The sequence below is a fragment of the Candoia aspera genome, chromosome 3 (genome assembly GCF_035149785.1).
Source record: "Candoia aspera isolate rCanAsp1 chromosome 3, rCanAsp1.hap2, whole genome shotgun sequence".
In the NCBI taxonomy this organism is placed as follows: domain Eukaryota; kingdom Metazoa; phylum Chordata; class Lepidosauria; order Squamata; family Boidae; genus Candoia; species Candoia aspera.
Genome location: NC_086155.1, coordinates 136,848,461 through 136,874,930, shown reverse-complemented (window position 1 = coordinate 136,874,930; position 26,470 = coordinate 136,848,461). Strand labels below are relative to the sequence as shown.

Sequence of the window (26,470 nt, the reverse complement as noted above, 5' to 3'; positions counted from 1 at the left end):
CACCTTACACAGGCCATTCTCAGTCACTGAGAGAATGTGCGTGTGAATAATCGCCCGAGCAGTAATTTACTGAACCGAATTAATTTCTCGGGCCTTCCCTGCTTGCCTAACAATTCAGCGTTCCGTACTGACGGGGCTGAAAGCTTGTGAGCCACGAAGAACCGGCGGGGGAGGAAAGGGGCATCTCATGGAGAAAGCCGGGAGCCGCAGCGGACTTCCCCAATTGCAGGTCCTCCCTTCAGCTCTCACGCTCTTTCTATCGGGGCTTCCGACTTTGCACAGGAGGGTGGTGCAACGTGTATCAAAATGGTCTCTGTTTCAGGCAGATCCAAGTGAAGAGGAGCGAATGGGGGCTGAGAAGCCAGCCAGCGCTGCCTGGGCCCCTCTAGAAAATGTAAATCGCGTGCCGGATCGCCCCCAAAGGATAATCTTCCTGGTGGGCGGGCTCCTGCTGCAGCTTCCCCGCCCTCTTTCTCCTGGGAGGACAGGTTGGGGTAGGACTGCGAATTTTCCTCCTCACTTTGCAAGAGAGAATGAACTCGTGCGACTCCTTTAATCCCGCCCCGTTCCGACTAGGCCAGGAGACCTGTGGCGGCGCCCTTTGTGAATGGAAGGGGCGGAGCCACGCGGAGCCCAGTATAAGAAAGCCGCAGGAGAGGCGCGCCCCGTTGCCAGCTGCTGATGCTCGGAAGGTAGAGTTGCTGTCCTGAAGGTAGTCAGTGGGTGGGAGCCCGAAGCGAAGCCGCAGCCATGCGTGAGATCGTGCATATCCAAGCCGGCCAATGCGGGAACCAGATCGGAGCCAAGGTATCAGATGGCGCGGGGCGAACTTCCATTGTTGTCAGATTGCCTTCTCTAACCTGGTGCTTTTAAGATGTGCTGAGTAATAGCCCTGTTGTCATTAGCCAGTGAGCTGGGGGTGATGGGAGTTGTAGTCCAACGCTTCTGGAGTGAAATAGGTTGGAGGTCGCCTTGTCAATTCTGGGCGTGGGACCCAGTAGGTCTCTCTCCCTTTTCGGAAACGAGACAGACGGGGGGGGGGGGGGGCGCTTCTAATAAAATCCTGTCGAGTGCCACCTTTAACCCAGAGAATGAGAAAAAAATTTAATCCGAAAAACAAGCTAATCCAACCACCACCCCATCAGGGCCGTGGTGATGCTTCTTTATGATTTTTGCAAAATCTCGGAGGCTCCTGTCCTGCTCGCCTCTCTCCCTCCCTGCCACCTCTTAGTGCAAGTGCGTCTGCTTGGAAACAAAGAGGGCCCCCATTTCTCCCACACCGGAAAAAAGCAATCCTTTTATTAGTGAAATTCTCTACTCTCCCTCTCACCCCCTGGTTCTAGTAATTCATGCCTTAGCTGGTAGCCTGATTCAATTTTAATAGCAGCCTTTGATTGCCTCACCCATTTGCAGAGGATGAAACCTGGATAAGAGGCGGCCTGCACGATGGGTGTGGGTTTGCAGACAAATGGTATTGCCAGATTCTCTCCTCCATAAAGGAAGAAAACAAAAAAGCCAAACCACCCAAGTATAGCCTTAATTCCTTGGTCAGGGTTAATGATGCAGTTCTCCAGTGGCTTCTAGCCATTGCCACAACTGTAGTGCTGCAAATACCTGTTGTAACAGCCAGCTTTAGTAAGGTTAGGGCTTCACTTATACATCTGACCAAGGCAACCTCAGCAGGGAGGTGGGCACGGCTGCAGAATGCAGCTAAGGCGTGGCTGTAGCATGTGCTGGTGCAGCCTTCTTGGTGTTTCAAAGGAAGTGGCTAACAGCTCTCAAAATTCCCATTCCAGTTCTGGGAGGTCATCAGCGACGAGCATGGCATTGACCCCACCGGCAGCTACCACGGAGACAGTGACCTGCAGCTGGAGAGGATCAACGTCTACTACAATGAAGCGGCTGGTAACCCCTTCAGTCACTTGCTATATAAGGCGGTAGAAATCAAGAAAGCAAACCTACATGGGGTGGTTCCAGAGCAGAAAAACCACCTTATCTGAATTGTATACCTTGGGAAGAAGAAAGGGCAGAATTGTGATTCTGCTTTTAGATTACTCTTCTTTTAAGTTATCACTGCTTCTGGATGTATTGGGGGAAATAGGGATATGAAGCTTTTGGGATGGGAATAGGGGTAGGTTAAAACTGATGAATTAATGGAAAGAGAATTACCTTGTCAACCATTATGGGAAAGCCAAAACTATATTGGGCATTGATGGGCAGAAGTCCCTTTGACTTCCTCCTTTTAAAAGCTTTAAAATCCTATTTCTGTATCACTGCCTCTTGTCTGCCTTCAACATATTTGCCAATCCTTTTCTGCTTGTCTCTATGTTTATCTTAGATGTTGGTGCAGAGGGTGGTAATGGGCATTCTGGATTACCCCTCTCTCTGAAGAGCCGTAGGATTGCAGTTTCACTAGAGCCAGTTTGGTCTAGTGGTTAAGGCAATGGGCTAGAAACCAGGAGGCTGTGGGTTCTAGTCCCACCTTAGGCATGAAAGCCGGCTGGGTGACCTTGGACCAGTCACTCCCTCTCAGCCCAACTCACCTCACAGGGCTGTTGTTGTGGGGAAAATAGGAGGAAGATTAGGTATGATCCCCGCCTTGAGCTATATGGTGTATGCATTATGGATGTTCTGTTTTATGTATCTAAATGGTAATAAGCTCTAGGATATTTTAAAACTAGACTAGGCTTTAGTATAGCCAGAATTCCAGATGCATCTCCAGAGCACCAGGCTGGGCAAACATGATATTTTTGTGTGTGCTTTTGAGTCAGTGTTGACTCCTAGCAACTGCCTGGACAAGTCCCTGCAGTTTTCTTGGCAAGATTTCAGAAGTGGTTTGCCATTGCCTTATTCCAAGGGCTGAGAAAGGGTGACTGGCCCAGGGTCACCCAGCTGGCTTTCCTCCTAAGGAAAGACTAGAACTCAGTCTCCCGGTTTCTAGCCTGGTGCCTTAACCACTAGACCACACTGGCTCTCAAAGTTGACTTAGCAGTTTTAATAATGTTAGCTGTTCCATGCAGACACTGAAAATTATGTGGTAGTGGAGTTAGAAATTCTAAAAGAATTCTTGGCAACTTGGTGAATGTTTGTTCATAGAGTTCCATAAAAATTTAGAAGCATGAGATATTGCATTTCTGTATGCATCAAGGGAAAAATGTGGATGTTATTATTTGACTGGGTTGTGGACAAAGGCCAAACCTCAGCAGTACAGCACATGGTTAGTTTAAGACTTTCCTTCACATCTCCTCTTGTGAAGTTGAGGTAATAGGGACAAAGAATGCTGTTTGAGTCTCTGGAGAGCTATAGCTAGCTAGCCAGTACTCAGCTGTTGTAACAGATTGCCTGAATTAATATGAAACAGCTTCCTTTGTATTGTGTGAGCCCCCAGTTGGAGAGCTTATTATAGAACTAGTTCGTCCATTAAACTATGAGCCACCAGTCAAACCATGTGAATATGTCCCAAGATCTGTCTTTAAATAGGGCCTAGTTATCTTGCACATTGGATAAAGCAGTATTATCTGTGTCTGGTCTAGGCCATTTTAGATGAGAGATGAGGACTTGGATAAAAGGAACATTTATTTATTTATTCAAATTTGATTACTGCCCATCTCCCCCAAAAGAGGGACTCTGGGTGGGGGAGAGGGCATTATTTCATACCAGAAAACACGAAGTTCATAGGGAAAATTATCACCAAGAATAATTTTAGCCTTCTAGGTCTTCTATACAGTATGTCAGCATTTTCATGGAGGAGGATTTAATCACTGTCTATGTGCTTCAACCCTTGTACGCGAGACTGGGATCTGCTGAACCTGTCCTTCCAGACTGTCACACTTCTGCCAGCATTTGAGATTTCACCATTGTGAATAAGCAGCTCTTTTGAACCCACCTGCCTTCCTTTCCCAGTCAAGTAGGAGCTTTTTCTCCCTTTTCCAATGGAGAGGGAGAAGGTGAAAGATTCTCCCATTTCAAGCACTCTGGAGATGCAGTTTTGCTTCTCTGCATGTACAGATATCCATCTGAGTCAAGACACAGAGGCCATAGCATGATGCAAGCTGGTGCAGGAAACTTAAGAGAATATTAATCATGCCTGATCTGTTTCAGACATGCTATTTGTTGTACTTTCAGAGTGAGTTTTAAAAACTCTGTTCCAGAAAGGATTATTTAATGCCATCCTTTAAAAGGTTGAGGTTGCCAAGGGCACTGTAGTCAGGAGGTACTTTATAAAGCTATTAGGTAAGGCTAGCTTTTGTTCTTCCCACAGGAAATAAGTATGTTCCCCGTGCAATCCTCGTTGACCTGGAGCCGGGCACAATGGACTCAGTCAGGTCTGGACCTTTCGGACAGATCTTTAGACCTGATAACTTTGTCTTTGGTATGTAATACTGATTCTATTGTTCTCTGATTGTATTGTAAATAACTATGGCATAATTACTGCTATTTAACTCATTCCAAATCAACGGTAGGTAATATCTGGACTTAGATGTTGCAAAATTACAAATTCCAGCAGTCCCCATCATTGCCCACAGCTGCTGGGAACTATAGTTCAGCAGCGCCTGGAGGCTTACCCTTCCATTACATACCTCTTACAGTTCTACATGAAGTATAAAAAATTGTACTGTTTGTAAGATCCTATTGATCAGCTCAGCCTCTGTATGACCATAACTGAAATGAGAGTTAAGAATAGTTAAGCATCACTGCCTACGTAACAAGAAGATGGCATAGCTACAGGCTGACTTAACATGATCTCCACATTTGCTATCTGGCTGAAAAATCTCCCTGATCCATCTCTAATCTTCTTGCCTCAAATTACTGAATGGGGGAGGTCTCCAGAATCTTGTCTTTTGGACCAATGGCCTCCACTCTATTCTCTTTGATTGGGATGCAGTCATTTCCCATCTCTCCATGCTATAGATGTAGGGACAAATAACTGTTATTAGGACAGATGACAAATTTACTTGGATTGAATTTGGATTCGGTCTATAGATCAAATATGAAAATAATTTTAGAATTACTGGCATGTAAATGACTTTGTGAGTATCTCCTGTCTTTCTAATTATTCCTTTAGGCCAGAGTGGTGCTGGGAACAACTGGGCCAAGGGCCACTACACAGAGGGAGCAGAGCTAGTGGACTCTGTGCTGGATGTAGTAAGGAAGGAGTCTGAAAGCTGCGATTGCTTGCAGGGCTTCCAACTCACCCACTCGTTGGGTGGTGGCACTGGATCTGGCATGGGAACGCTTCTCATCAGCAAGATTAGGGAGGAATATCCTGATAGGATCATGAACACCTTCAGTGTAATGCCATCACCAAAGGTCTCAGACACAGTGGTTGAGCCATACAACGCCACCCTCTCTGTCCACCAGCTGGTGGAGAACACGGATGAAACCTACTCTATTGACAATGAGGCTCTATATGACATCTGCTTCCGCACACTGAAACTCACAACTCCAACCTACGGGGATCTCAACCACTTGGTGTCTGCCACCATGAGTGGTGTGACCACCTGCCTCCGGTTCCCTGGCCAACTGAATGCAGACCTTCGCAAGCTGGCGGTCAACATGGTGCCTTTCCCTCGCCTGCACTTCTTCATGCCTGGCTTTGCTCCCTTGACGAGCCGTGGCAGCCAACAGTATCGTGCCCTGACCGTCCCGGAGCTGACTCAGCAGATGTTTGATTCCAAAAACATGATGGCGGCCTGTGACCCCCGCCACGGCCGATACCTGACGGTGGCAGCCATCTTCCGGGGCAGAATGTCCATGAAGGAGGTGGATGAGCAGATGCTGAACGTCCAGAACAAGAACAGCAGCTACTTTGTGGAATGGATTCCCAACAACGTGAAGACGGCGGTGTGTGACATTCCACCCCGAGGCCTGAAGATGTCTGCCACCTTCATCGGCAACAGCACCGCCATCCAGGAGCTGTTCAAGAGAATCTCCGAGCAGTTCACAGCCATGTTCCGGCGGAAGGCCTTCTTGCACTGGTACACCGGTGAAGGCATGGATGAGATGGAGTTCACGGAAGCCGAGAGCAATATGAATGACCTGGTGTCTGAGTACCAGCAATATCAAGATGCTACAGCAGATGAGCAAGGGGAGTTTGAGGAGGAAGGAGAGGAGGATGAGGCTTAGAGGTTGAGTAGGGTTAGTCCATAGGCAAGTGTCCAAGGTGAGAGCTGTTCAGCTGTACCAGTGCATGCTTTTCCAGTTATTCTTGGTGCTTTTCACTGTTGCCTCTGTCAGCAGTTTTTGTGACCCTGCTCTATTACTTCAATATTTATAAATTGGCAAAATTATTTAATTAGGGAGATCCAAGTCATACAAATCCCATTAAAATTCAAGTGCTATGAAGCTGAACTGTTCATCAACTGTGCTGGTGGTAGGACCAGCTTTACATTGTGTATTGAAATCTTAAGAATAACTTGCTTCTAAGTTTATGCAGCTATAGGTTCTGCACCTCTAATTGGTACTTAAGATAATTCTCAAGGAAAATTACTGCAGGGATTAAAGTTTTATTAAAGAGATGTTAATAGTTTATCTAAACCAAGGAGGAGATTTATTGAGTGCTGTACAAACAAAGCTTCTCTAGGTTTGTACTTTTTAGATATGTTGTAACTTGCAACTCCCAGATTTTCCAGCCAGCACAGATTTTTCTTTCCTGGAAACAGTTGGCGCTACAGCCCCAACACTTCTGGAGGGTGTTACATTGGAGAAGACTTGTGTTCCCATCATTACTGACCATTGATCTTGATTCCACTGGAAAGGCAGTAACCAAGAAATACTGGCTTACAGAGCCCAATTAGAGTAAGCAGAAATCTTTTTTCTTCTACCCCATGAAATAATTTTGCACATGCTAAAGAATATTCTACACAATTGCAGAGGCATATGGCAAACTTATTTTGATTACTTTTTCCTCATCTTGTGTTATCACAATACACAAGGTAGAAATGTGTATAGTTGTGATTAGAATTCCATGTGTAGCTTAGAACATTTTAGTTGTGATTTGAACTGATCATTTCCAACTGTTGGGATTGGGCTCCTGAAAACATGCAGGTATTGCAACAACTGGATTCTAAAACTATTTTTTAATAGAGGAGAGGATTGTTATCATTGGCTTGTATAGTTAGGAGCTTATTCCCTCTTACTCTAATAACTAAGATGTATTTTTTAATATTCAGAGTCATTGTTCAAAATCAAGTCTGCCAGCATTTCTTAAAAAAAATAACCCTTAAGACTGTTGGGCAGAAATGGGCACAATCGCAACTAGAACACTAGTAGAGCAGGCATGAATTCAAACAGCTGGTATTGAGCATGTTTTCTGTGGCACTGTCTTACGTTGGCTTTCTTTTGTGTGTTGTGTAAACTCATCAAAGATGTCTGCTGTACAATTAAATTCTACAATGGCTTTTGTGTGGTGTTTAATGTTGAGGACTCTGTATCAAGGCATGCATTCTGGATAACGGCTTCTGTTTGTGCTTTTCAAGATGAATCTGGGCAATAAAGTATTTATTGAAACTTATGTGGCTCCCTTAACATTTGTACAAAGCTGTTGAGCAACAAAACATTCCTGCACTTAGTTCTTTTTTTCATCTTTATTAAATGATTAAAGACTGCTATGTCAAACTATGTCCCTTGTCACACCTTCCCCCTTAAGAGTACAGTTCACTATTGCCAGTTTCAGCTAAATGATACCAGTCTCTCAGCAAAGAAGTAGGTGCTTCACAGAAGAAAGTCTTCTACCATTTTGTTAAACTCTCCTGCAAACCGTAGGTGCAAATTATGTTTCCCTTCAGGCATAAAACGCAACCTGCAATGACAAAGGTTGAATAGGTTAAAGTATGCAAGGAACTGGTATCAGTCTTCCTTAACTTACTGTCCTCCAAGTGATATTGGGACTAGAAATGGCAGCCCACACAGCCAATGGAAATCCTGCTTTTTCATTCTAGGGCAGTTTTCTCAACCTTGGCAACTTTAAGAATTCTGTGAATTGAAGTTCACCCATCTTAAAGTTGCCACAGTTGAGAAACACCGTTCTAGGGGTTGGAGTTCCAGCACATCAAGGGAACATTGGGTTGGTAAAGACTACTGTACTACTGTTTAGGGAGGGAGAAATATGCTGATGCAATAGAAATAAATCAGTAGAAGAACGGAAATATATGACCTGAAGCCAAATCAGCCATATTATAATTGTATGCTCTTTGCACTAAGACAAGATAATTTCTTTAGGCCTTTGTAAGTACAGGCATAGTAATAGAACTGATCTGTTTATTTGAAGGACCTAAATGAGATGTGCTTCTTACTGATTTTAGCTCCTTCCAAAGGAAACACTGAATGAAAAAAATGTTGCCTTCTCTTTGGTTATGCTGGCTGGGGCATTATGGAAGCTGAAATCTAAAGCATCTACAAGCAACATAAATGGAGGCATGGCTTGGTCCTACAAAAGTTTTCTTGGAAATGTGTCTGTGTTCAGTGAAAGAAGGCTTTGCCTTGTCACTACCAAAAGCACACGGTCTGCTTCCTAAGAAACAATCCTTGAAGTTTCTTCCTGCAGATACCTGTCTTGGAACATAAGTGCCAACCTTTTGACTAGTGAGACATAAAGGTTTTCCAATGAATGACCTGGCCCTGGCAGTGTCTGTGTTGCCTGAATAAGAGTTAACCTGGTTAACATTTCATCTTAATGCTGCTGACTCCAAATGCATTCCCAAGCAGAATAATAGAAATTTGTGCTTCAGGGAAACTGCAAGGTGAACCTAATGTGCAAATCTGCTTAATTCCTTAGGAATTGTGGACACATTTGTGTATCTCTGTAGTAAGGCTACATGTGGAAGAACTCTTACCAACTTCATAGCACCTGAAGTCACCTATAACAAAAGCATGACATGGGAAGTGGTTAATCCTTTTACAAATTGATAAATATTCATTGCAGCAGACCATCTTCTTACCTCACCAGTAAAGTATGAGACTTACTGTGACCCTTTGATATGCTTGTGGAGGTATTCTGGATGAAAACGGGGTACCAATGGATCTTTCTCACCATGTATTATTAGTGTTGGGCATTTAATATTAGGCAGCAGAGGCCGACAGATGCTACCTGGGGAGGAACAAAATGAACTAAAACCAATATTTTTGTTTTTGAAAGAAACATACAGAAATACAGAAAGCTGTATTTCTTGAACATAAACATCATTGACAGGAGCAATTTGGAATAGCAAATGAGAGCAGTTGGCCAAGAACAAAATTTTGCATGGTTTCAATCACAGCTGCAACATTTTTTCTTTTTTGTTCCCTCCACATCCCCCCCCTCCTAATGAACACTCCAGTTAATCAAATGCAGATAATGTTGTATGAGAGAGCCCATTCCATTTAATGCAATGGCATTTTATATCAATAGGGTGATCTTCATTTTTCTTCTTTTGCTACCTACCCAAAGCTTTAATAAATCTAGGAGAGAAATGCAAACAAAATATATTGCAGTTGATATAGGCATGGCATTGCATCGCCTGCACATAAAGACAAATCCTGCTATTGCACTCATGTCCTGTTTATGGGTTGTCCAAAGACATCTGGTTGATCTTCATGGAAACTGAAGGTTAGATTATTCAGGCTTCAGGATGATTCAGTGCAGCTCTTAGTTCCTTAAAGTAACCCACATTCATCTGATAGAGTAACTGAGCTCTGTGATCAGCATAAATATAATTTGCAAAAAGTTAAATAAACCCAAGTAAACTACTATTGTTTCATTCTGTATATCTTATTTCACTATTTCTATATATGAGAAGGGAAAATAAGCAGCACCTCTGGTTTGTATATCATTAAACATTGCCTGCACAATTAAAAGATACGCTTGTAATATGGTTCATGCTGCATCTGCCACCCCTCCCCAGGAATATATCCTGAAGATTAAATCTTGACTGTGCTCTTTCTTCATACATGGAATAACAGTATCCACATCTATGTCCTGATCTAAGCACAGGAACAAAAAGAAATACCTACATGAGACACTGCATGGGTTTTTGAACAAGACAAGTATGCCATGACCATAATGAAGAATCTGTTAGGTAAACCCAAAGATTTCATCTGATCTTTGAAATCACTGCAGATTAGTATTTCAAGTGGAACTACCATTCAAAGGTGTTCTTGTTGGGCATATATGAAAACTGGAAGTTATCAAAACATTAAACAGAGGGTAGTAATTAAGTCTGCTGAGTTCATTTCCTACCCTAGATGCTAATTCTGTACCCTTCCCCTAATTTAACCTTTCTGTCCTTGGTACATTGAACAACAGTTACAATGCAGAAAGTACTTACTGGAAAAACCCAACCAGGTGGTAATTAGTTTTAAACAATTATTGCTTTTAAACTCCAACTGGCAATGATTGACTTGGCTCGAGAATCAAAAGTGGGTAAAGTTAATATGTACTGTATTTAGAATGGAAGCAGAACAACAGAAACGCAATAAAGTAATTTCTTGTTCTCCGCTGCATTCCAATCAAAGGTCATGGGGGCAGGTTATTTTAGGATGTTTAAAAATGAAGTTTTCTTTTAAACCAACACACTTCTGTAAGTAAACAGAATATTGCTACAGGTTAAGAATGAATTAGAATAATTAGAACCACACCTGTGTTGTTCTTACAGTCCAGCCTGGAATTAAGAAGCAGAAACCAATTCTGGGCTTATATCATGTGCTTTGCCAAATATAGTTGACCCAACAGAGGAGGAGTGAAATAGGAGCATTTCAACTACTGTTTGCTGGCCTCCAAAACTCTTTTGTTCCATTCAGGTAACATGACACATTACTATCCTTGGCAATTTTTAAAAAAAATTAATCTTTAAGGGAAGGTAAGATGTTAGTCTGTGAAAAATGCTGTCCTTCAGAGAACTGTTTACACAGCTGAGCCCTACTATCTGCCATGGAAGGCAACCATTGTGTGTGAAAGCTAATCCATCGTCAGTAAAAGGAAAACCTCATCTGCGCTCTGTGAATTTACTTGGAAGATTGAGTTGAATAATCTATTTCACTAAAGGTTGGGTTTCCTCTGCTAGAGCCTGGCCCCCCAGAACCATCAGAATGAAGTAATTTTGATTGCAGGGATTTTCTTTTAGAGTTCCAGAACTGTAATGAGCTCAAAATCTTTCCATACAAAAATCTATTTCTGGATGTCCTAAGTTTTCTTTATTTTAGCAATGCAACGAGGCAGGAGAAAACTTATTTTGGTGCTGCCAGTATCAAGTATTTGGCAGTCAGAAACACTTGTGAAGATCTGCTAGAAATCATCCAGAGATCTCCCAGTATATCTACATCTCCTTTCTGACTTCTAATTTTCTGCATAATGGAACACATTCATAATTACTGTATCACGTCAGACATCACATTTATGCAGGCCTGCAACTAGGGTCTGTGTCACCTGGGGCACACATGGATTTCGCCCCCACCCCATAGGTTGGTGAGGGAGGTGTTAGCCGCCCCCCACCGCAGCACCCAGGGCACGTGCCCCGCTTGCCCCCCCCCGTTGTGGCCCAGTATTTATGATAACTTCGGTTAGATCCCACAAACATCAAAAAGCTATCACATCCTTCTTCCAACAAGTCCAGGGTGGTACGATGATGTTTAACAGTACGTCATTCTGAGAAGCAGGTTCTCAATTGAAGGAGACTATCTGCTAAGTTTCACGTCAGAGTGAACATTTGAACTGAATCTTGCCAATATAAATCCAGCAGTATTAATATTCTGTTCTGTGTGAAGATATATTAAATCAATAATAACTCTCCTCCTCCACCCTATAATCCAAGGGTTTTTGTGCTTTGGATGGCTATACAAAGAGGGAATATCAATAGATATTGAACCTTGAATTTTATAATATAACTTTATATATATATATATATATATATATATATATAATATTTTGTATATATATTTTATGTAGAGAATATATATATTTAGAATTTTATATATATTATATTATAATTTTATATTATAACATTGCCATCTTGAATTTTATATATTTTACATTTTTACATTTATATATTTACATTGATACTGTATTGTTTTGATTGTATTTTATTCTTCTATTTTCACTGTAAACTGCTCAGAGTCGTTGTAATACGAGATGGGTGGTAAAGAAGTGTGGCAAATAGATAGATAAATAAATAAATAAAATAAACCCAAAGAGCTGGGAAAAAATGCATTTACCCCAGTTCCTTCAGCTGTGCTACTGGCAAAGGCCCAAGAGGTTTCAGGATGAAAGATGATAGTACGCTCTGAAGACCCACACCCACTACTCCCCACCCAAAAAAAGTTATCTACTTTTTTTTTTTTTTAAATTGAGTATTCCTCCCTTCCTATCTCTTGTCTCTACTCTGTATTTTCAGCAGAACTTTTCACAAGCCACCCAGATTGTGCCTTCCTTACACTGGACATCAGTAAGTACTCCACTCTTTCCCACTTCACATTGTCCACTCAGAGAAAAGGAGGACAAAGAAGGGTTAATTACAAGGTTACAAGGCTTTACTGTTAAGGGCAGCTCCTCTAATCTGATGGCCTCCAGGGACATTAAACTGCGACACCATAACTCAGCTAGTGCGGGTGGAGGGCATGCTCACTGAGGATGATGGAATTTATAGTTTAACACCTCTTGAAGACATCAGGCTGGAGGACACTTTTCTATTCATTCCCAGCCTCTACAGCTGGGTCCATCTGTCCCTCATTTATGGATGTAAAGTACTTGACTGAGCTCGTTCAACTTCATCAAGCATAGCAGTATGATCTTATGAAAGCAACTATGATGCAGATCCCCCCCCCTTTCATATAGATCTCTTTATGAAAATGGCATCAAGAGAAAGTTAGCAAGAAGAAGTTGCAGCAAACCCAAGAGAGAATGTATTTGGGGTATGGGAAACACATGATTATTACTTTTTTAATGAATGAGACAAAACAAAGTGGGGGCAGTTCCAGGTCCTTACCATCTGACTTGTGCATGAACTGGGAGATTCCATCCACCCAAGCTGAACAGGTTTTGCTGAAATATTCATGTCCATACATTTCTTCCATTGGCTTTCTCGCTCTTTCACTCCATTTTGAAACATCACGGATAGCTGCATGTAATGATAAAATGAATATAGTACCCCCTTCCAATTCTATCTCTGACCTTGTATGCAATTTTTAAATGCCTGTCTGAGCATTCTGAAACCAAGTTAACACAGGGACATTTTTCAAATGATTTGAGTTGCTGGAAAATAATCAGAGATTCTTTCAATGCACCTCACTATATTCCTATGTTGGCTACAAAGCTGCAGAAGCAAGATTTTTATATTATTCTTAAAGTATATATTCTGCTCCATTCACCTCTGAGGAACTGAGTCAATCTATGAATCATTTGAAGGGGTTTGATGCAAAGATCTCCTTATTCAATTTGGATTATCCAATTAATATACTTTATGGCCTTCAGGATATCATCTGATCACATGGGTTTGATCCATAAAAGCTTATAATATACTTTAGTAAGACTTTGGCTAGTCTCAAAGTTGCTACAAATCTCTCTGGAGGTTATTGCTGCTGCTGCTGCAAAACATGACTACCTCTTTGGAAATACTTGCATTGGAAATGTGTTCATAATAGGCAGAAAGGTTTAACAAACTTCTAGATTATCGAGAACCATGATAAGGCAACTTTTCTGATGAACTGAGTTGGATGAACTCAATTGCCACTGTATATCTTCTAGGTAAATATGCAATGGAAGCACAGAGATGGTGGACCTGTAATGCAAGCCCCTAACATCCTTCACACATATGTATTATAGGTTAGAAGAGGGCTTTGGATTTTATACTTTTAAAAATGAGGGATCAATTACTGTATGTTTTCTCATAACAGAAATCCTGGGTACAAAATGAAATCTACCTATTGGAATGTATGTTGCCTCCTGTCACTTTCTACCTTAAGACTGTAAATGAACATGTAACTGTCTTTTTCTTTCCACCCATAAGCATCTGCAAGGGAACACTAAAACATGCATTGTGACATCACAATGGAAACCATGTGACCTACTTATGTCTGACTTCAGGGTTAGCATTGTGATATTTCATTATTTTTGGATCATTGTGGTTTGTACAGATGCCTATACAGTATTCTCATCCATACCCCATTTTATTCATTTCATCTAATGAATAGTTCTAAGGAACTCAAAAGCTGCTTTTACACTTTTTTATGATAGTTTGGTTGGTGGTGTAATATATTGTCCAAATCTAGATGTAACTTTTTTCAGGATTCCATACTGAAAGCATTAGGCAGCTTCAGAAAAGATGTTTGGATCCCTTTGCTTTAACTCTTTGACCTGGAAAATGTTGCCTAGATCCTTCCCAGCCATCCAGTAAATTGTGAGAAAATGTCCTTACATATAACAGTGTTGAACAGAATGTACACAGGAAACTATATGAAACTCATGTTCTCCAAGTGCGTCTGAATCATCACAAGAACAAGTCAGTTTGGTCTAGTGGTTAAGGTTCTGGGCTAGAAACCAGGAGTCTGTGAGTTCTAGTCCCACCTTAGGCATGAAAGCCAGCTGGATGACCTTGGGCCAGTCACTCTCTCTCAGCCCAACTCGGTGCAATGTAGACTAGCCTCCTCGTGGTGCACCCTGGGCAACGTGACTTGTCACGGCTAAATATATACTTCTGGCTGCTGGACCTCACAAGGATTTCCCAGCAAGAAAAAGCAGCACGAACACCAAACTGCTATGCCATACGATTAAAAAAAATAAAAAATCACAAGGACACATTTGAACTCAAAGGATGCATAATAGGGTAGTTGTTCAAACTGAACACTTCCTCAGAGAATGTAATCAACATTTGGGCTGTTCTCACACCCAGTGTCTTTAGCAGCTACTGCAGCCCATTAACTCATCACCTTCAGATGCTCTAAGCAATACTGGAACTTTGTCTTACGATTCCATTTCAGAAATCTTAGCTCCTATACTTCCCTTTTTACCAAGAAAGGAATATGTTCTATTTAAGTGGCATTTGCTGGGGGGGAGCGGGGAGCAGAAAATGTACAATTATTCTTGTGTTTAATCGGATTCTTTTCTTCTGCAATGTTAACTGTTATTTAAAGATTGTAGCTGCTTGTATTCCTTCTGCCTACTAACCTCTTTCTCATTAAGTGAATCTCTTTTTTTTTTAACACAAAGCTTTAATGGTTGTTTTTGTATGCCATTTGTTAACCATATACCAGGCCACTTAATTAAGTGAAAGTATCTGTTTGGTTTGCTGGGTCTAATCTAGCTAAGTCTGGAACAAGGACCAAATGAAAATTTCTCATTCAGTTAAATGCAGCTGAGAGTCAAAGCAAAAAGGCAAAATAGATAATTTATTTTTGATTATGTTTTCAATCAAAAATTTTTCAATTTCTTTAAAAATATACTCATAACATATGACAATAATAAATATTTATATATGCCTATTTTTATATGTATAAAAGAGAGTTGAAGCCCAGGACACTGCATATTGTGCCTTCAAGCTCACAAATGGTGTAGCTCATCTCACAGAGAATGTCTACTTCATCATCATCTAAGACTCAAATGCCTCCCAGGTGACACTGCAGGATATTACCCCTATCCACTCTTCTAATCTGACCAGTTGGCTGCCAACGCTAAACAAATGTGAATAATTTTATCCGCCAAATGCCTTGCTAAAAGGTTGCACCGCCCTCTAGTGGTTCTTCCACCTTATTCTTCCCTGATAGGGTCCTGGTCGTTCTAAAAAGGGTTGCTGGATAGCACTCACTGGATAAGTGCAGAGAAGTTACAATGTAACAGAGCAACCCTCCAAAAACCCATGAGAACCATCACTTGTTTAGGGTGGACCGCTCTAACTGATCTTCCCTTTCTGCAGAGATTGGTGGTGCCAGTTAACCCCATGGGTGATCATTCCACAGCAATGTACTGACTTCAACGTCCTCCACTTCTGAGTTGCTCCAGAACATGAATTAGATCTGACATGTGGCCTCCTCTGTGTGTAGGGCCTATGATGACCTCAGACAGGCCCATGGTTGTCATAGTAACCATGAAATCTGAAGCCTCTTCACTCCATCATCCCCAGGGAAGGAAGACTGAAATCACCAAAGTACTAACAGTCTGGGAGACTCAACCACCAGCCCACCATAATATGTTTCAGTTGAAAATGCTGAAATCTCACAAGATTTTGGCAGTTTTGTGTGAAATCACACAAGATCTAGGGCAATTTTTACTTATTTATTTATTAATGCTAGTGCCCAGACCATTGCACAAGATCACACAAATACTGGGTGATATACCACCAGTGGTATAAATTATGGTATTATACTAACATATTATAATAGTGTGAAATGTTGTAATTTAAATGCTGTATGGACATAATGCATTAATATCATATTGGTGCATCTAGCACCTGAATATGCTTTCTTTCAGTGTCTATATGCTTTAATGTAACTTCTCATTATTATTAATTTAAATTTATTATGGCTGCCCAACTCCAGTGGACTCAGCAACAACACCCCACCCCACAAAAAAATATCCATAAAAACAGATGAAACCTAAAACCACACAGACAGCCCAGAGTAGGTCAGACAAGAGATATCTCACCCCACAGAAGGAATGGGGTGGAGAAGGGGCCCTCCCCAGTTCTCTGGAAAGCAAAAGCAAGGCAGGGGGAGCTGCTTTCAGACTTGCAAGATTCTGTTGCTGTGACCTCCCAATAAAGGTAGCTTTACTACTCATGGTTTTGGTTGCCTGTCTGGACTACCTCGAAGGGCTGACAGATACATACCATTGTAAAGTTTCAAATCCTCCTCTGTAACGCTGGCATTGGTTCCCCACACCACCATTTTGTGGATCAGATCTGGGTGTTTTGCAGCGGCAACGAGTGCGATTATTCCACCATCACTCCATCCCAGCAAAGAGAACTTTTGAAACTTCAGTGCCTGGTTTAGCATAAGGAAACAGATTGGAAATAATTCATTTTCATGGATGAGGGGCTTGGCCTAAAGTTAGCTGATTCTTCTGAAGCAACACCTTCTTACTGAAATCAAAAGGATTTAAAGTGGCTAAGTTGTGGCTGCAATGAGGCCCACTAAATTTATTAAATAATAATATTAAATTATATTATATAGTAATATATAATAATATTAAATAATAATAACAACCACAGCAAGGACTAGCAGTGTTGTTTAGGTTGCAATGACCACTGGGCATTGAAATAATGTGTGAGATCCACTATATTCAGGCCCCAGCAACAGAAACTTGGTAACAATCCATTACAGGAAAGAAAAGTTCTTTAATTGGTTACAGCAGTAAGCGTCTCCAGATTGAAGTTGTGAATGCAAATTTTGGTGCGCAGGTGCTAATTAGAGCATTCCTCAGGCAATGGGTGAAAACCCTGCTTCAGTCAAATGCAACCCTTCCCCCTCCCCGCTAGTCTCCACCATCTCCAGCTGGCAGCATTCCTTGTGATGACCTTGGCTCTCCCGCTCCCGCTGCTGTCTTGGAATGCACCGCTCCCTTACTGCTTCGCAGCCACCTTGGCACACATCGACCATCCTGAGGACTCTGTCAGGTCACAGCAGTCAGCTGCACTATGTCCATCTGATTGCAGGGATCTGACATAATGGCAGGAGCCTTGTACCTAAATAAGTCTGCCCAGTTTGCACAAGAATGCAATTTGAAATGGTCACTTGATGCTAGTATTTACAGCAGTTCCTCAGCAAGGCTAAGAGGTCAGAAAGAAGTCTGTCTGGAAGCAGCAGTGAAAGGGAGGACCACGCGTAAGAAGAGAGCATCACCTCTTTCACTGCCCTTGCAATAATTCTCTTGCCACGCTTCGGTCCATGTGAATCGGTAGAACAATGCCAATCGTTACCAATGCAGTAGCATATCCTCTAGAGAGCCAGTTTGGTGTACAGGTAGTCCTCGACTCACAACAGCTATTGGGGCCGTAATTTCTGTCACTAAGCGATGCAGTTGTAAAGTGCGACTGCATCGCTTAGCAATGGCAATCCCTGCAGTCCCAGTTGCCATTGTTAACTGAATCCCATGGTCGTTAGGCAAGGCAACTTCCTGCCAGCTTCCCACAACCAAAGTCAATGGGGAAGCCGGCAGGAACTTGCAAGTCCCAGATGGCAGGCAGGTAACTGGCTGCTGCTGGGTGGGGAAGCGAGGAGATGTGAGAGGGTGCATGAGAGGCGCAGGTGCATGAGGGTGCGGCGTGGGTCAGGGAGGGTGAGCAAGGGTGCGAAGGGGTGTGTGAGAGGCGTGGTGCGGGGAGGGTGCGCAGAAGTGTGGCACAGGTCGGGGAGGGTACACAAATGGCTGGCGCGGCACAAGAGCAGAGGGGCTAAGGATGGTGCATCAGTGAGGGAGACTTATCTCAGGGACTTGCCACCTTCGACTTTCCGGGGAAGCTGGCAGGGAAGGTTGCAAATAGGGATCGCATGATTGTGGGGTGCTGCAACAGGTCATAAGTGCAAACTGGTCACCAAACTCCCAGATCGTGATCACGTGACCGCAGGGGTGCTAAGATGTTGGAACTCTGAGGACTGGTCATAATCCCCATTCGTTCAGCACTGTCGTAGGATAAGGTAGCAGGCTAGAAACCAGGAGACCATGAGTTCTAGTCCTGCCTTAGACACAAAGCCAGCTGGGTGACCTTGGGCCAGTCACTCTCTCTCAGCCCTAGGAAGGAGGTAATGGCAAGACACTTCTGAAATATAGGTGGTCCTCTCTTAATGACTACTTGTTCAGAGACCATTCAAACTTGCAACAGTGCTGAATGAGTGGTGCTTATGACTGGTCCTTGGAGTTCTGGCCGTCACAGCGGTCATGCAATTGTGATCCGGGTGCTTGGTGCCCAGCTCGTGATCACAACATTGGAGTGTTCCGCAATCATGTGGTTGCTATTTGTGACTTTCTTTGCTGGCTTCCAACAAGCAAAGTCAATGGGGATGCTGGCAGGAGGTCGCAAATGGCAACCACGTGATGTCCTTGCTTAATGACCCTCAGTGATTTGCTTAATGATGGCAACCGGGACTACTGGAATTGCCATTGCTAAGCGGTGCAGTCACGTGACATTGCTCTTTATGACCATGTTGCTTAGCAACAGCAATTCCAGTCCCAGTTGCCATCGTTAACCAAGGACTACCTGTATTGCCAAGAAAACTGCAGGGACTTGTTCAGGCAGTTGCCAGGAGTCAACACTGTCAAAGGCACTTAAAAAAATGTCCTCTAGGTTGCAACACTTCATTCTTCTTTTTATTTCTGAATAAGAATGATGAGGACTTTTACCTGAATGGAATCAGGTAAGCAAAAACTGGAAAAGGCTACTATAGAAACATTCTGCTTCTGAGTGGGTGCAGGTCTTCCTTCTCATAAAGTTTCAAAGGCACAAACTTGGAGGTTTGACTTGCTTGTTTATTCCCAAAACCCTCAGAAGTCAAAGGTAAGCATTTCTCAGAACTGGGTTTCACAGAAGCCAGAATGTATTTACCTGCATCAAGTCAACAGCATCTTTTGCATCTCTTTCAAAACAGTCTGGAGGAAAATCTCGAACTGGGGGGATTGATTTTCCATATCCTCGAGGATCCCAGGCAACAACAGTAAAAATCTGTTTGTTCATATACTTCAGCTGTGGTTCAAAATCAGTCTGACCACTGCCTAAACCAACACACAAAAACAAGCTACAAATCATCATTCCAAGAGAGAAACTTATTTTACACATGTTCATATATGTAAAAGAAAAACTCAGTCTGAAAAGCATTATCAAATTCATTATCTTTATGTCTCTTTTTAAACTATTAACAATACTAACAGATCTTCCTCTTCTGTCGCACCATGATCAATTTCATTTGCAAGCTATTCCCCAAGCATTGTAAAACTAACCAATTTTTCCTTGGCTTTCTCCTCACCAACTCACTACCACTGGCTGAGTGACTATAAAACATCAGTCTCTCCAGAGGAAAATTAAGCAATGTTCTGCCTGATGCACCTGGTATGAGAGCAGGAGGGAAAATGCTGGTTTCTTGAGCTGGATGCCGGGAGAACCATTGGAGGGGTGTTTTTGATGCTTGCAATGTGCAATTGATGGAAGTGGAGGACAGTACTAGATGAGGGAAGATTTCATACACCATGCTTGTTTGGGTTATCCAAAATCTTACAGAACCCTGTGAACACTTTCAAACTAATCAAGACTCTTTGATTAAATGGTAAAGTAAAGGGGGTGGTATTGAAATCATCCGATTTGCATATAAAGACAGTATCTCCCTTAAATCAAGTTCACTTCTAGTCAAAGCATAAATGTGTCCAAGTTGTTTAAACATGATTTGAAATCTGAACCACTGAAAGTTGCCATCTGGAAAGAGTTGCTGAAAGGATTGTAGGTTGCCTATTCCTGGTGCAGAGGATTTTTCATTCCTTTGCTGAGTATTATTTCCCCAAAAGTCCCCTCCAATGTTAGAATTCTATGATCTCCAGCTAGTTCAGTGGGAGTTGCAGTCAAGCACATTTTGAGGATCCTAGATTGGGAAATCTAGGATTTAATCTAATCTAATGAAAACTATCTAATCTAATGAGATCTATCGAGCATCGTGTGGCACAGAATGGTAGGTGGCAGCATTGCAACCGAAACTCTCCCCACGACCTGAGTTCGATCCCAGTGGAAGCTGGATTCTCAGGTAGCCGGCTCAAGTCGACTCAGCCTTCCATCCTCCCGAGGTCGGTAAAATGAGGACCCAGCTTGCTGGGGAAGGTGACAACTGGGGAAGGCAATGGCAAACCACCCCGCTATAGTCTGCCAAGAAAACATCATGAAAGCGGCATCCCCGCCAAAGGGTCAGACATGACTCGGTGCTTGCACAGGGGACCTTTCACCTTTCACTTTCACTGCCTGGGAAAGGCTGATTCTGGGTCAAACGTAACCACAGTAATTAATATTTCTACTTTATAGATGAAGAACACCAAGGCTGAGATTTAAGCAATAACTCCAAGGTCAATCAAGGCAGGTAGAATTTTTTTTACAATTTTACTTGCCCTCATTTAGGAAATAGTAGCCAGAAATCCTTGGAGATCTCCTGCTAATCATCCAGAAGTAAACCAATAAATCTTAACTCACTTTCTGTCTAATTTGGATAGTTAATTAGTCTCCTACACAATTATTTTAGAATGATGCACTACTATAAAACTCCTCCAACAAATGTATTAATATACTCATTTTGCATATACTGTACAGTCCAATTCAGTAGCAGTGTACAAAGAGAATAGATCCACACCTAACATGCCAGGGAGTAGCAGGACAACATGATTCCCATTTCCAGTTTTTTGGTAGTGCAGGTGGACGCCATTCACTTTTACTTTAGCTGAGGTCACTGCAGTGCTAGAAGAAAAAGCTTAAGTTGTTCAATATATTCATATTCTATCTTTTCTCCCAATAGCATACCTAGTTCTCCCCTCTTCCCATTATATCTGCACGATAAGGCAACGTACGTGGCTCTTCTCCCTCCTAATGATATCCTCACAAAAATCTAGTGAGGTAGGTTCAACTGAGCTATAGTTTCGTGACTAAGTTCTAGTCCAACTTTCCAACTCAGTTTTTTCCAAAAAGGTAGATGTCAGATGTGTTTCAACTATGCTTCCCAAAATTCCCAATCAGCAAACCCAACAGGAATTTTTGAGTTGCAATTCCAACACATTTTGTGGACATTAGGTTAGGAAAGGGTATTTTAACCACAGTAATATACAGATTGATTGATTGACTGATTATGTGCCATCACGTTGGTGTTGACTGTTAGTGACTACATAGATAGACCCTTTCCTGGGTGTTCTGTCCCCAGCCTGGCCCTTCAGGTCTTCCAACAGTGCCCCCATTGCCACTGTAATTGAATTGCTGTAACCACTTTGCTGCTTGTCATTCTAGTCTTCTCTTTCCTTCTATATTTCCTGGGTTCCCCCAAGTCCTTCTATGCTGCCTCATTATGGCTGGCTGGGGCAGTGTTCCAGGGAGGGATGAGTAAAGAATGCTGGCAGTGTAGGCCAAGAGTATATGCTCTCAGCAGGGTCACCCAAGGTGTGAAGGTCATCTCATCTGGCCAGCTAAAGCAAGCAGTCACCTATATTGTGCAGCAACAATATAGGAAGATGCTGGTGGCAGTTGCTCACTTTAGTGACAATGGCAAAGACATTGACAGAGATATTGCTTATAGAAGTAAGCTTAGATCCACATGAACAGTACATGAATGCATGGAGAAAAATGATGCAAACAGAGAATTCAAGGTTCCTTCCTGCTGAAGAGAAATGCAAATCCCTTAGATAAAAGTTAGCAACTGGAATCACTGGCCAAGCTTCCTGCTGTGCACACTGGTTTCTGCTGTGTGCGCACTATGGAACTTTGGACATTGCCTCTCAAGGGTAGAAACTAAGTCCCAGCCACTACACTCATGCTGGAAAAGGCCCCAATATTCCATCTTTTTCAAGCAAGAACTGTCTTGTTCTAAAGATCTGCATTTGGTCACACTAGGTTTTCTCAAGTAAACTTGCTGACAAATTTCTTCCATGCTGTTAAAAAAATCAAGCACAAGCAGTAGAATCACATAATTTTCTCTCAAAGCTCAATTCTTTCTCTCTCTGGTTACAAATATTCCTTCCTAAATCAAGATTCAAAACCATCTTCAAAATCCGATTTCAGATACTGAACAAGTAGAAATTTATTAATTTTCATTGATTTGAATGGAAAATTCCAGAAACTGTTCTGAGGAATGATAATGCAAAACAGAACAAAACCCCCCAAGGCTCATGTGTAAGTAGTTTTAGTAAATATTTCAAGATCCCTTTGCTTTTAAGAAGTTCAGTACTTATTCAACTGGAAAACCCTTCCTCAAATGAACTGAAATTGTCCTAGTTCAACCTAGAGTGTACCCACTGAAATGAATGGAGCACAAGCAAATTAAATCTCATCAATTGCAATGATTGACTAAACAGACTGAGTCCGGACCTGCAGATTGGCATAAAATGAAACTTTATTTGCTTAATTTCTACTAATATTACTCAATGTTGATCTTCGCTCCTTCTTTCCCTACAAATTCCTAACCTTAATCCTTTTTTTTCCCACTCTGCTGAAGGAGCTTCAGAGTATAATTTTATTTCATGATATATACGAAGGTCACTAGTGTGGTGCAAAACAGAAGATAAAGAATACTCTCCTCTTATCTGGGATTAAATGAACACAACTAGAAAAATGTATTTAATCATCCTCTAATAGCTTCATGCATGCATGTACCTGCTCTCGCTTTCTCTCTCCACATAGACACACACACAAACTGCAGACAGTTCAGTTCCAGGTTTTATTAGGTGAAAATAACATGACATTTCTTTCTACAAAGTGCATGTATTTTTAATACAAAAGATCTGAGGGAAAAAACCCTTCATCCACATTTGATCTAGAAACTCCTCCTACACAGATCAATTTACAGGGCCTACTTAGAGCTATCAACCCCATGTCTTTAACAAAAGTATTGCTGTTTTAAATATTTTTAGTTATAGAAAATAATGCAACACTGAAACCATCTACTGTCGCCTTCTCCTTTCTGATCCCCCCTCAGTACAATTAATTGTTGAGAAGGGTGAGACCTGTAGTTTAAATCATAAGGAGGGATCCAGGTTGGGGAGGTGTGATGGGATATATAGCAGACCCTGGAAACATGTAGGAAGTGGTAGGTCCATTTCAGAAAAGGTTCTTTAGTCCAGGGGAGAGGTGGAAGCATGAGAAAGAGACTCAGAGTAATTCTGCCTTCAACACGCTAGGAGAATTGTTTTGGCAAACTTTCATGGTTGTTATTCTATGCTACTAGCAAGAAAGGTCATTCCAGAGATCCAAGCGGTTCTTATGTCCCAAGTTTCCAGTTCAAAACCCCCAGGGCCAAAGAGAGAAGAGACCAATTATGACTCTGTCTGCTCTATAGGGGGAGAGAACTATTCTCCCATTCAATTCAATGTTGACTGACTTTTGGAGGGAAGAGCAGGATTGTGTTGGCTAGCCTTGCCTTCCTCAAACAAAGGAATGAATAGAGCCTTCAGTACCTAAACTTCATGCCTGTTTCCAGGTGCAGTGAAGAGTTTATCTATATGCCCACAAATTCCTGCTCAGCACAACACACTTAAGCAGGTGCAGGTAAGACCTAACAGAGGCATTTGTTAATACTGTACCCAGGTTAAGCGTTTTGTGGGAACTGGTTGTGCTTCATGCAGTTCTCCTTGCACTGGAGGAAGAGATTGAAGAGAAGACTTTTGTGATTTACCCTTTCCCCTAAACCTCCTATATGCAAATATTGTCTGTATAACAGGTCTAACCTGCCATCTAAGAGCCAAACTAAGTTGCGCATGGCTACACCATGGAGAAAATCCACCTTACTTTTTTGTTAGGATTTTGCAAACAGTGTAAGACATTTCTGAAAAGCATCCTGGTTTAATCTGGTGTGGGAAGTACCAAAAAGTCTTGTATATGGAAGCCGATTTTAATTGCAAACAATTTTCCAGTCCATCTGCAAAGAAAGGAATCCTACTGATTTCTATAGAACTTGCTTCCAAATAATTATGCACAGGTGCATAGCCTAGAGTATTTTTCAAAACAACTATTTCAGCTTGATTATTATTATAATAAATGGGCCAAAGGTAGGCCCGAAGGCTGTCATTTCTCCGAATTTTATTAACTCGTTCAGAATTTTATTCTCCTAGACAGCTGCTTGCATAAAAGATGGGGGGGGGGGAGAAAAATAGATGCTGCTGTTCTTCCCCCACCTTTCCACCAAACATTCCTGCAGTCTTTGCGGGTGCTTTTCCCTCTTACCAATATATTTTTTAATTTCACTCTTTAAAACGTGAGTTTTACCCTCCGTTAAATGAAAGGATGTCTAGCGCATTAAGGCCTTAGATGATCTGATCTGATTCATATTATCAGACTTCCTTCCATTCAAGAGAAAGCCGGCGCGGGATCACAAGCAGTTAAGTCCGAAAAGACATACAAAAATTAACACATACACATCCCATGGCAAGACTGCTAGGTGCTTCAGTTGGACACAAACTCTTTCTAGCCGTGCAATTAAGCCCTGCGTTCTCCTCGGGCCCTCTAACTTTATGGGCAAAGCCCCCTAACTTTACCATTGCACTCCCCCGCCCAACAGCCTCATCGATGTTTCGCCCCGCCATTAGGCATTCACGCCTTTTGCGACTAACCGCGCGTGCGCACTGTGGGTTCAGCCCCCTCGCTTATGCTACGACCCTTGTGGCTGTTTCCTCGCCTCTCTGCCCTGTCTCGCGGGCATTTACCTATAGAAAGCCGTCGATCTCGGGACCGCTGGCAGCTCCGCAGAGCGGGAGAGCTGCGAGAAGAGGTGCTGCAGCCGCCAAAACTCTAGGCCTGCGGGTCGAGTCATTTTCCTTCCTATGTTGCGGCTCCGCCTTCGTGCCGCTCTTTATTCGCTCCCGGGGAAGGTGGCTGCAAGGGGCGGAATCGCAATTGGGTTAATATTTTCACTCAACGCAAGGGAGCCCTCCTTATTGTCCAGGGGGCAGACGGGCCGCAGTCGTTGACTTGGGAGAAAGAGGGCCGCATTCTTCCTTTCTGTCATCTTCCTGAAGTTCCAGGGCATTCTGCCACAAACTCGGGGCACAGAACCAAAGAAAATACTCAGCACAACACAAGTTGGTTTGCATTGGCACCGATTTAGCAGGAGCCCCATCAATCAGTGGAACCTCCATATCCAAATATGGAAGGCCTGTTTCTGGAGTGCCACCTGTTCTAGTGAGGATTTCTAAACTATGGAAACAGAATGTTGCGAGTTGGTGGATCTTTGGTGTACTCTACCATTTTTCTTCTTTATGTTCTTACCAGTGCTTACCAACAAATGCTTATTTGTAGCCCCATGGATAAATGTAACAACTCCAGTAGCAGGTACACGATACAGTGCACACAGTGCTAATGATCCCCATGCTCATAGGCACCTGCAGCTTGACGTGATGATTGGAAAAATGACGCGCGTGCAGCAAATAGTATTACAAACCTCACCCTTTCGTACCTGGACCCCAGCGCTGGATGCAAGTACAGGTAGTCCTTGTCTAGTGACCACAATTGGGACTGGCAACTTAGTTGCAAAGTGAAACCACGACTGTGCTTATGATTTCCTTAAGCTTTCCTTTGTTTTACAGACCTGCAAAGGTCATAAATGTGAGGATTGGTCAAAAGTTACTTCTTCATCAGTGTGGTAACTGAACAGTTGCTAAATGAGCCAGTCGCTAAATGAGGACTACTTGTATGTAAGTTGCTGGTTTTGCATTGTGGCATCACAATGCATTTTATCATCTGCCCCTCCCGTGGAAGTCTGTGCCTATGCTCTCAGGGGAATGAGCAAGGAGTAACATAAGCCCTAAAAAATAGCGTCCCAAAGAAGTACCATGGGAATCCATGTGAGT

At 42.4% G+C, this 26,470-nt stretch overlaps 2 protein-coding genes across 2 annotated transcripts; one reads left to right on the top strand and one right to left on the bottom strand.

Moving 5' to 3' along the window:
- The first annotated feature begins 672 nt into the window (after window positions 1-672).
- Window positions 673-7,513, top strand: TUBB2A (tubulin beta 2A class IIa). The gene is made up of 4 exons (XM_063298828.1): window positions 673-807; window positions 1,797-1,905; window positions 4,262-4,372; window positions 5,066-7,513. Exons 1-4 carry the CDS (start codon window positions 751-753, stop codon window positions 6,124-6,126), a joined length of 1,338 nt encoding a protein of 445 aa, XP_063154898.1. The 5' UTR covers window positions 673-750; the 3' UTR covers window positions 6,127-7,513.
- Window positions 7,514-7,613: 100 nt separating this feature from the next.
- Window positions 7,614-25,456, bottom strand: BPHL (biphenyl hydrolase like). The gene is made up of 7 exons (XM_063298826.1): window positions 25,328-25,456; window positions 21,280-21,383; window positions 19,503-19,669; window positions 16,791-16,944; window positions 12,957-13,088; window positions 8,965-9,088; window positions 7,614-7,801 (listed from the first exon to the last, which is right to left on the bottom strand). The coding sequence occupies exons 1-7, from the start codon at window positions 25,432-25,434 to the stop codon at window positions 7,714-7,716; spliced, it is 876 nt and encodes a 291-aa protein (XP_063154896.1). The 5' UTR covers window positions 25,435-25,456; the 3' UTR covers window positions 7,614-7,713.
- Window positions 25,457-26,470: the final 1,014 nt, after the last annotated feature.